General features: G+C 45.8%; 2 protein-coding genes across 2 annotated transcripts in view; one reads left to right on the top strand and one right to left on the bottom strand.

Annotated features, from left to right (window-relative positions):
- ZZZ3 (zinc finger, ZZ-type containing 3) overlaps positions 1-1159 on the top strand; it is a 31843-nt gene extending 30684 nt beyond the window's left edge. The window contains exons 10-11 of the mRNA XM_010156094.1: positions 16-116; positions 484-1159. Coding sequence (XP_010154396.1) covers positions 16-116; positions 484-628 — 246 coding nt within the window. The 3' untranslated portion in view covers positions 629-1159. The remainder of the gene's footprint in view (positions 1-15; positions 117-483) is intronic.
- Positions 874-10702, bottom strand: part of AK5 (adenylate kinase 5) — a 92228-nt gene continuing 82399 nt past the window's right edge. The window contains exons 13-17 of the mRNA XM_010156095.1: positions 5152-5301; positions 4653-4768; positions 4375-4580; positions 1959-2291; positions 874-896 (exon numbers count right to left, since the gene is read on the bottom strand). Of these exons, the coding sequence (XP_010154397.1) occupies positions 874-896; positions 1959-2291; positions 4375-4580; positions 4653-4768; positions 5152-5301 (828 nt within the window). The remainder of the gene's footprint in view (positions 897-1958; positions 2292-4374; positions 4581-4652; positions 4769-5151; positions 5302-10702) is intronic.

Here is a 10702-nt window from a genome sequence, read left to right as displayed (position 1 = left end):
CCATCTGCTTCACAGTGTGATAACTGCGGAATTGAACCTATCCAGGGTGTTCGGTGGCACTGCCAAGACTGCCCTCAAGAAATGTCCTTGGATTTCTGTGACTCTTGTTCTGACTGGTGAGCAGCATACGCTTCTGCTTGTTATTTCTAATTGGCTTGAATGCCTCCCTGTGGCTTAATTGCAGGGTGCGTTGGAAGTGTCTGCCCCAGCGCAGGAGGCATCTCCTGTGTTGGGTGAAGTGGAAGACACCTTAGCGTACCCTTCTGGGAGGCAGCTTTTTTGTAAGCGTGTTCTGGATGTGTAGTTATTTTTTTCCTAATAGGGTGGACAGGTGGGCTTGGCACTGTTAAACAGTGGGGGAAGTTACAGTTTATGCATGAATTGTATCAAATTCAGTGCGAATCGGTTAATATGATCACTGTGTTTGAAAGTCGAAGGAAAATATCTGACTTTTAAACTGTTATCTTTTTCTTTCCCTTGCAGTCTGCATGAAACAGAGATTCATAAGGAAGATCATCAGTTAGAACCTATTTACAGAGCAGAGACATTTTTAGACAGAGACTACTGCATGTCCCAGGGCACCAGTTACAATTATCTTGACCCAAACTACTTTCCAGCAAATAGATGACATGGGAAGCAGACCTACCATCTTGGGCTTACTATCCTCTTTGAAAAATAACAATGGCACCATTGTTAATTCTGTGCACATTTTGGAAAGACTCTGCTTTCCCTGAAATGTCGCTCACAGCATGACAGCTTCCTGGGTGTACTTGTCAAACTACAGCTTTGAGCTGTCATGGTTCTAGATCACTGAACAGCAGCTGAACATTCCTAGTGTGCAGAAGGTTTCACTGGGAGACTTCTTTCACCACATTAGTCATTTTTAGGTGGTGAATCTAAACACAAAAGAAAAAGCGTACAAAAGGGTGAGCCAGAAACGAGAGCACACATTCAAGGTAGAGTCAATTCCAAAGGCTTTGGAGAACTTTGTTGTAATGAGATCCAGAGGAGATGAAGTATTTATATAAAAACAGTTTAGTAGCTTGCAGTTTTGTTGTGAAATAGTTTTCAGCACAGTAACTGACTTCTTTAGGCAAGGTTTTAACCAATGACAGTGTTTGCTTATAGGATGTTCTCTAAAAAAATACTCACTGTCTCAGTGGTGGTTGGTTACAGGCCTTTATTCAATCGGAGCTGCTTAATCACATCGACTTTCAATTTTTTTAAATTTTGGTTTTTGTTTTGGGTTTTATTTTTGTTCTGTTCTTTTGTTTTGGGTTTTTTTTTTTTTTAAACCACGATGAACTCTATTTACCAACAGTGAAGCACTACAGGGGGCAACTGTGGCATTGCTTCCTTAACCAGCTCATGGTGTGTGAATGTTATAAAATTGTCACTCAGATATATTTTTTAAATGTAATGTTATATAAGATGATCATGTGATGTGTACAAAATATGGTGAAAAGTGCCAGTGGTAGTAACTGTGTAAAGTCTCTAATACTCAACATTAACTCCTTTAAAATAAAATACACAGCCTTCTGCCTCTGTATTTGGAGTTGTTAGTGCAACTCATCAAAGAAAACTGCCTAATATAAATCATATATATGGTAATAATTTTTCCTCTTTTGTAGTCTGCACAAGATCCATGAAAGATTGTATTTTTATTACTATTTAAACAGTGATTAAATTTAGCCTGAGCAGTGAGCAAGGGTTCACATGCATTCTTTTATACTGCTGGATTTTGTTGTGCATCATTTAAAACATTTTGTATGTTTCTTCTTATCTGTGTATACAGTATGTTCTTAAATAATGTTCAATTGTCAGGAGAACTGTGAGAAATAAACTATGTGGATACAGTCTGTTTATATATAGAATGCTTGCCGTGACTTCCTTTCTGTGTAGTTCTGACCTTTTAGTCAAGGAGGAGAACGTTCAGAGGACGCTCGAGTAGGTCGTACCGGGACCCACCGCGCAGACCGGCAGGATGCCCCGTGCCTCCCGCCGCTGTTCGTGCAGCGGGGACCGATGGCACCCTGCGCCGCCTGGAGCGCGCTTCGCCTGTTGCGGGATTAGCGTTGTCGTTCCTCCTGTCTTACTCCCAAGCTGCTCTTTCTCAGGCTGCAGCAGACGCAGGTTTCGGTGGCCGTGGTACGCTGCGTGCCGCTGCCTGGGAAGCTTTGCTCTTACTGTGACGTGGTTTAGTTGACCTGTTTTCTGTTGAAATGCGTAGCTTGTGATGCAGAAACACTGGGTAACTCTAACAGACTTCCAGTTGCTTTGAGACTGGAATGCTGGAGTAATTAGCCAGCAAAGAAACTAATTTGACTTCAAAAGATGGCAATAAGAAGGATAATTGGCTGGCTGCACCTAGTAACTTTACTTATAAAGTGATCAGTATTGAGTTTTGCGATAAATTTAGGTGTAGCTATTTTTTGCTTCAGAAAACAAGAATTCAAAGCACTCTGTTTAGCAGGCGGTACCGTACAGCCACTGACACACTGAGAAAGCACCAGCTGTAAACAGATCTCACCTAGCTAGCAGGCTTAAAGTTAATAAATTTAAAAAAAAATACAACACAGAAATTCACGTGATGTATTTTAGTTTTCATCAGGAAAAGATGCCACCCGAGAGGCTCCCTGATAAAACGGGAAACGGGCTTTTCACACCGTGCGTGCCGTTCACCGGAAGCTGGAGTCGGTGAGGGTGTCGTTATCAGGGAGAGAATCCGAGGTAATCTCTGTTTCCTGTTGCTGTCCTGAAACCGTTACTGGAACGGAGTAATGGGCGTACGTTAGTGAAGATGTGATTAAGCTCAAATACTCATCCGTCAGCCTAGGATGGCTTGGGGGGGGCGAAAAGGCCGTGGTGTGACTTGATTGGAAGCAGAAGGAGAATTTTAGGTCTGAATCACCCAAGGAAGAAGGGTCTTGGATATGTCCGTTTTCCCGGAATGTGTATAAATACTTCTGTTCCCACGTGCATGCCTAGGCAGCTGTTCCTCCTGCATACGCTACGGACTCGAGCACATCCGCCTGGCAAGCACGGGAGTATTTATTTTGTTTTGCAGAAAAGGCCAGAAGAAGCAGAAACAAAGATTAAACTGAAACTGTGTGTGGAGTAATTTTTGTAATTTGATTTAAAAAAAAAAAAAAAAAGCAGTTGATTGTTGCCTTTGTTCCCACCCCGCACAGGCACAATACTCCACGCTTTCTCACATCTGGTGTGATGAAAAAATCCTCCAGAAAAACCTCTCCAGGTGGATTTGCAACCTCGTGGTAACTGCAGAGTATTTTACTTTACTCTTTCGCTGTTGAGAAGCACCAGGCAGCTGCTGGTGCTGCAGCCCGGCTCCCAGCAGCCCGCCTTCTCCCGCTGCCGCGTCCGGCGGCCGCTCCCCTAAAGCTGCCGCGTGCGGGCCTTGCCCTCACCGAACGGCGCTGGTCTGGAGAGGCACTTCCCAGAGCGCCAGGGGTAAAACGTAGGCTGTGGAAGGACCCGGGACAGAAGGACCGTCCAGGCTGTGGAGGATAAGAACATACCTAAACCGGTCCCTTAGGAACGGGTGCATTAGCTTTTAGAGGGCAAATGCCAGGGAAGAAAAGGAAAGTGGAAGAGGCTGCCTTGGGCGGAGAAGGGACATACTCTGTACGCATGCTGATGTGAGCTCTTTTCCCAAATCCTGTACTGTGCTTTAAAAGGATTAAACCCACGTATACTCTAATAGAAACCATTGCTCCTCATTTTTGTACATGTGTTTTATTTGTGTTACGTCCTCGTTACAAGAAAGGGAACCTTAAAAATACAAATCTGCCGCATAAAGTACAACTTTGACAGTAAGAGCAATCATGCAACCCACTTCAGTGTGAATGCATCCAGCAGTTCCAGTAAGAGGATGCGATTACTTTACAGGAATGTCGAACAAGCTTTTGTTTAGCTATTGGAATACCAAAGAAACTCCACAATATTTTGGTTAACTTAATGGAAATACAATATGACTTTTACAGACTTTTTTTTTTTCAGATATTACAGATAAATGGCTTAATAAAGAAGCAAGCAGTGAGAATAAAATCATCCCTGACATTTTCCTCTTCCTCCCCCCACCCCCCCCCACCCCCCCCGCCCCGAGTTTCGGCAGTGCCAGTACGAGACAACAGATGATGATCTGAATTTTGCATCTGAACTGCTTCCAAAGCAGGATTTGAAGACTTCTTCGTACATTCTGGCTCACAGTCAGTTTTACGTGTAGGCTTTAATTAAGATAGTAAAACTGCTGTTAATGAGGATAACTACTGGATTGCACATTAACTCTACAATCCAATCATTATTTTCACCTCAGTGCCCAGAACCGGGAAGTCGTCGTTTATAATACCCTACAATTCCCCGCAGAAGGCAATGCTGTCTGCTCCACGGTGACGGACTGACAGACTTCCACGCCACCGAACCGTGTCTCCATTTTTCTGCTTGTTGTCACAGCGTTCTGGGGACGTGTGAAAAGTTTATTGTAACTTGTAGCTTGACTGATTCCAGCCGTCTTGCAGCTGCGCGTAGCAGAGAACAGGTTGTAGTCGCCAAAACCCAAGCTAAGTGATACCACAGAAATTAATACTGATAATTAAAATAACCAATGAGAAACTTGTAAGCAGTACCCTCACTTCGCTAAGCGGTGATGGTGTGGCTGAGGAGCTCCCCGCTGGCCAGGCACTGCCTGACTTCCCGTCGAAGGCGTGAGGTCGTGCGACGCAAACCGGAGCTGCTGTTCGCCATCCTGCTGTTAGCCCGTGAGGAGCGAACACCCAACAAAACCACAAACAGTTCTCGGTGCAGAGTTAGCATACAGACCGCTTTCTAGCGAGTGCGTTGTCAGGACAGAGAAAGATTTCGCCTAAAATAACATACCACATGCACAAGTTCCGGACACCTCTCAAGAAAGCAGTATTGCTCTGAACAGCCTTTTAATTGAGACCGCCGAGGGCTCCTGCTCTGCTGAAAATGCTGCCCCTCTTGAGAAAGCAGGCGCTGCCTCTTCTTCCCTTCTCAGGAAAGAGTCAATTGTCTTGCAGAACTCCAGAAAAACATCCCCCTGCGTTCCTTCTGCATCAACCTGTAAAGCAGGCAGAAAACGTTAGTTTTGGTTAAGTTACACAGAATTACCTCAGAATCTAAACACTGGCGCACAAAGCCTGCTGAAAATGCTGCCCCTCTTGAGAAAGCAGGCGCTGCCTCTTCTTCCCTTCTCAGGAAAGAGTCAATTGTCTTGCAGAACTCCAGAAAAACATCCCCCTGCGTTCCTTCTGCATCAACCTGTAAAGCAGGCAGAAAACGTTAGTTTTGGTTAAGTTACACAGAATTACCTCAGAATCTAAACACTGGCGCACAAAGCTGCTCCGGTATGAAACGGGAGCTGTTTCATTTCGTGTTGCCAGCGCGCTAACGTAGAGGAGCCGCTCCCGCTACTCGCTGCGTTCCTGCACAGGTTCACGTGAGAAGACTCCGTAGGCCCCATCGCCTGGAGCTAAGCACGGTAATCACAGGAGGGAACTCAACCTCTTTCTCCCGAGTACTCGTGTTTTAAAGTAAAATTACACGTACAGAACATTGCCAAAGATTTTTAGAAACCATTTTAACATGTAACACCCTCCAAAAGAAACCTCAGGGAGTGAGTTCGATACCGTGCCATGCAATGAGCAGCGCTGACTCGCTGATCGGCTTCTTGTCACCGGCAGTGCCGGAGCCGTGACGCTGCGCCGACCTACCGGCTTCCCAGCGGCAGTAACCTGGCGAGGTTGGGCGCTTCCCTGCGCCCGTACCTGCTTGGCCCGTTGGGTCTGGTGGTACGACGACCCCTGGGCACCGCCTGTTTCACAGTGGCGCTGGGTTTGCTGTATGAAAACTTAACTTTCATTGAAGCTATTTTTTAATTTAACACCCCAAAGGTTCTGTTTTGGCCAGAGGTTGTCCAGGCCGTTCATTTTCCATAACTGGACTTGAACGAAAAGAAGGCCGATTTACTCCCCTGCGCTGAGGAAGAGCGCTGAATTTTAGTGAAGAGGAATGATGTCTGTGGCCAGTAACACTCCTCTCTGTTCCCCAGAAAACATCACGTAGCACCAAGCTTTTCCGAGACGAGTTTCACGTCCAACCCATGCAGTGAGTGTCACGCAGCTCCTTACTTGAGGGAGGAGAGCCGTCTTCTGCCTTCACAGCAGAGACAGAAGGAGCTTTCGTGCTGGCTGCGTACACCGCGCAGATTGCATCTGATGATTATTCAGTTCCTCTCAAATGCCTGGTGGGAGCCTCGATTCTCGACTCCAAAGCACGCTATGGAGTTTGCACATATTGAACTGGACCCATGACAACTTCGCTAACGGCCTGTTTTTCTGAACTATGCACTGCATTTTCATCCCCAAGTCGCTGACCAGGATGCCAGACAACTGTACTGCTTCAAGGGGTCATTCCTTACCATCACTTTTGTCACCTCTTCGTTCTGCAGGAGACTAGAAGGAATTTCAAACTCCAAAAATGTATTTTTGAAATAGGCCATGGGATTATGCTCAGATACAGTGTTGGCTTGCAGCCAGCTCCTGTACAGTCTGACTGCACTCCATGTACAGTTAAGTCCCTCAGTGCTAAGTCTTGTGTGGGAGTCAGCAGCTGCTCCTTGCACAGATCCAGCAAGGGCTTGCATTCACGCTCCATAGCTTGGTTTCGCTCTTGGTGGCATCCACAGATGCTGCAAAGTTTGGTCCTTTGTTCCATCCTGTGGGAAGCACTGGCACACCCAGCCAGTCCACCTCCACGCACAGCAGTTCCAGCACTGGCAACAACCAGCCCGGCCAGCCTTGAAGGATCCGTGCCGAGCCTTGCCGCAAGGGAATCTTGCAGTCAGAGCCAACTACCCTGCAGGTGGTGCCTCAGAAAGGCCAGTTCTCAGACAGGGGCTGCATGTCTGTCAGGAGCTTTCAGTGCCATGGAAACACAGGGTTTAGCAGTAGCAAAGAGAAAGGGGAATGGTGAAGCGTTCTGGACCAAGTGCCTACCTTCTCCAGTGAGAATAAAACTAGCGACTCCCATCTTGGCGGTATGCAGCAGCTTGTTCTGCCTGTCTCCACTCCCAAGACACCCACTTACATGTGGCTGTCCCACAGGAAATACACTTCACACAGGCTGAAGGCCACCACCATTTCAAAGCTCTCTTGCCTTAATACACATTTTTATTATCTCTTTATTCCATAAATACATCTGCACTGGATACTGATCTAACCTCATCAGCAGAGCTGATTGCCACTGGCTTTTTGGCCACCTCTTCTAGAGCGGAGACCGATACTCGGGTCTCGATCTAGGCAGTTGTGATGAAGAATGAGGTTTGTGAGTGTGGAAATTGCTGCCCTTTATGACTGGCTGGAACGCTGCCTCTCTAACAGGCACAGTATAATATGGATGAGCGTGACTAATGACATCTGCAGTGCTTCCCATGCTGCCCTCCTAAATAACAAAGGTCCAATTCATAAAACTAACTTAAAGTCGTGGCAAAAAACTAACTTAATGTGACAATAACTCACAGCTACTACCACAGTAATTCTGTGACACTGCAGCTCCAGGAGAGAAAACTGTATTTCTAAGACTATAACAAACCTCACAAATTAGGACTGTTTTCAAGGTTATTCAAGGCTACTGTCTTCTCATAAAAGCGAGATCCAGATACAGTTTTCCATAGTGCTTCCAGTTCTCAAATTCCACTATGGCTTTAGGTAACTTCAAATACAGAGAAGTTGAATGAGCTCATAGGAAAAATGACTGCAGTAATCATCTTCGTAGTGCAGTGTTGCTCTGTTTAGCATTAAAATCAGCCAGTTACATCTTCTGTCATCAAACCCCCATTTGTTGTAGGTTTCGGGGTTTCGAACTCTGAACGTGTACTGCCAGTGAGTAAACCCGACTGTCTGGAGAGAGGATGGCTGAGCACCACCATTTTCAGAGACAGACTCTGGAATAAACTCTCTAGTTAGAAGCTTCCTATTGGAGGTCAGTCAAGTTCAGCGGTGTTGTCACCAACATTTATATCTCTGTCATTAAAATGAGTGTTAAACACCCCTGTGAGACAGTGCAGCGCCTGGTCCTCAGGGCGGTGGATCAAGCTGTCTGGAAATCCAGTGGAAACAACGCTGCCCTGATGCCTATTGGCATGAATCTACCACTGTGTTGTCCCTACCACGTCCTGCTGACGTCCTGATGCATCCTCCTCTCTGGTGTCTCACCTGATGGGTCACAAGGCACCACGAGGTTGACACAGAAACACTTGTTCTCTGTTCCCCACCTACTTACCTACCAGGGTGAGTGATTCTCTGCCAACCTTCCGAAAGATGGAAAGAAATTTCACACCCGCAATCACTACAACCACTGGTGACCCCTTCTCTGCAGGAACAGGACACATTTGCCCCTCCCCAGAGAAACTTCTCTCAGGGCATCAGCATGAGAAGGCTCAGGAGTAGAAGCTCATGAGAGGGTTAATGGCCACTGGTTCCTTCATAATGGCTAAGGAAAATGTTTGTGAAAAGCATCTAACAGCTGCTGCTTACCCAGCATGTGACTTCCAACTGATTTTAGAAACAGTAGAACAGCACCGTGAAAAAGGAAAAGAAATAAACAAGGAAAATTAAAAAGAAAGTGAAATATAAAAAGTACTGCATTTTGGTCAAACTTTGTAGGCTAAGCTTCCATAGCCTGTGATCTAAAATAGTGGAGGTTTTTGGACATCCTTGAAAACCCTCTGCTCCAGACTGCCTGCCCGATGTGTTCCCCTCACGCCTCTTCTCCTCAGGTGACTCTGAGTAAGGGACTCGTGTTTGAGACACCTACTGGGTGTCCCACGTTAGCGAGGTAGGATCAGTTCTGCCTCACTTGACTACCAATGCCTTGCTCTTCTCTGTTGCCCACTACCCTCCTACACACTGTCATTTGGAAAAAGCTTTAAAGGATGAGTCAAGATAATAAACAGGTTTTTTTCTCCCTTTCTGCTCAACTGACAGAGGGCCATATATTCAAAGGTATTTACATCTAGCCACGTTAAAACACAAGTAAGTGCCTGCTAAATTTTTTCAGCGTGCTTCTCTGTCCAGCTGACTTGGAAATCTTGGAGAAATAAATTTAAAACCAACAGTATCTACCTGCTTACTACAGCTACCGTAGTGCGTTTCATCTCATTTATCTGAAAGGCGTGATTCCTACGGAAGCAGGCAGCTTCCAACTGTTGCTTTTGTGAGTAGCGCCTTCACTCCTCGCCCTGACTGTCCCAGGCCCTTGTTTCAAAGCACCCGCTTGCTGCCCTTAGCGGCAGGTGGGTGTTCGGGAGCTGACTACCAAAGAAATTGTGCAATATTACGCCATATCCCCAAACCAGTTTTTTTTAGTTAATTTGAAAATTTCTAACTTACTGTTACAACACCTTCCAGTACACAATTTAGAAAATCAATGCCTTAGCAGAAAAGTGAGCAGAGGACAGTCATTCCTTTGCCCTTCCTTCTTCAGTCAGTTTATCTTCCCATGTAAATACATCCCCGAGAGTTCCATCACCACTCTTATCTCGGCGGCGTGGCTGGAAGGATCACCATCATTCATTCCTGTCAGGTTCACAGATGTTTCATCTGCACCCAAACTCTCCTCCCTTTGTGCATGCCTCACACTCCCACTGCTGAGCAGAAACTGGCAGGTAATCTTGGTCAAAGGGAAATCTCAAGCAGAGGCCTGACCTTTTGGCAGCCTTGTCAGGTCACTGCTGTTCAGAGGTCAGCAGAACGGAAAAATGTTCCATTTCCAAATATCTTATTATTTATGAATGATCTATGCACCATAGCTCTAGGTTTAGAGAAGGTCATACAACTGTCATTGATTAAAACGGGAATGCTGTTACTCCCATAAACCTTTGTCTCTTCTGTGCAAGCAAAGCAAAGAGAGAATTCCTAATGACTGCAGAGGAAACGAGGTCAGACGTGAGTTTTTCTGTCTCCACTGTGTTCAGAAGGCTCCTTCTGTGCATGCCCTAACACCCGGTCCGATGCAGGGAATGAGAAAGCTAATCTCAAGTGCACCTTGATACGGTGCGACAGACCAGTTCCTCCTCCGCTGAGTGCTCATCCAACGTCTAATTCCCACACCAGACCTTCTGCTGGCTTTATGCCCAGGACTGAATTTTACATTTGCATATTTAATCTGACTGGTTTAGGAATGAAAACTTCTAGGCTGGATAGGACAAGTTAAATACAGAACACCGTTGCCATGTGCTGTTCCCAATCCGTGGAAAACTTCTACCAGCCCTAAATACACTTAAAATGGAGAAATCAAAACCGATGTGCCAACCCTATTTTTGTGTTAAACAAGTCTATTTAACAACTCTGATTTTCTTTTCTGTGGCAAAGCAGGGACTGGGTGGTACAGTTCAGCCCTACCAGACACAATCACTTCCACAATTAAATACTATTTCACCTGCATTTACTCATGGTGCTCAGTCCCACACTGCAGTAAGCTGGCTAGAAAAGGTTAATGCTGAATCTTCATGGCAGTTAGGTGGGATTTAGATGCTTAATATTCCTCTTGAAATCTCAGCATCCACTCCTCTGAATGCTTAAGAACGTGCACGGCTGGAATCTCAGGGGACACAAAGCTCACATGGCCCTTCCACTGCAGAGCTGCTGCTGTTGGAAAAACA

Source organism: Eurypyga helias, unplaced genomic scaffold (assembly GCF_000690775.1).
Source record: "Eurypyga helias isolate BGI_N326 unplaced genomic scaffold, ASM69077v1 scaffold4267, whole genome shotgun sequence".
NCBI lineage: Eukaryota > Metazoa > Chordata > Aves > Eurypygiformes > Eurypygidae > Eurypyga > Eurypyga helias.
Note: the sequence above shows the minus strand (reverse complement) of the source record. Positions and strands in the feature narration are given on the sequence as shown.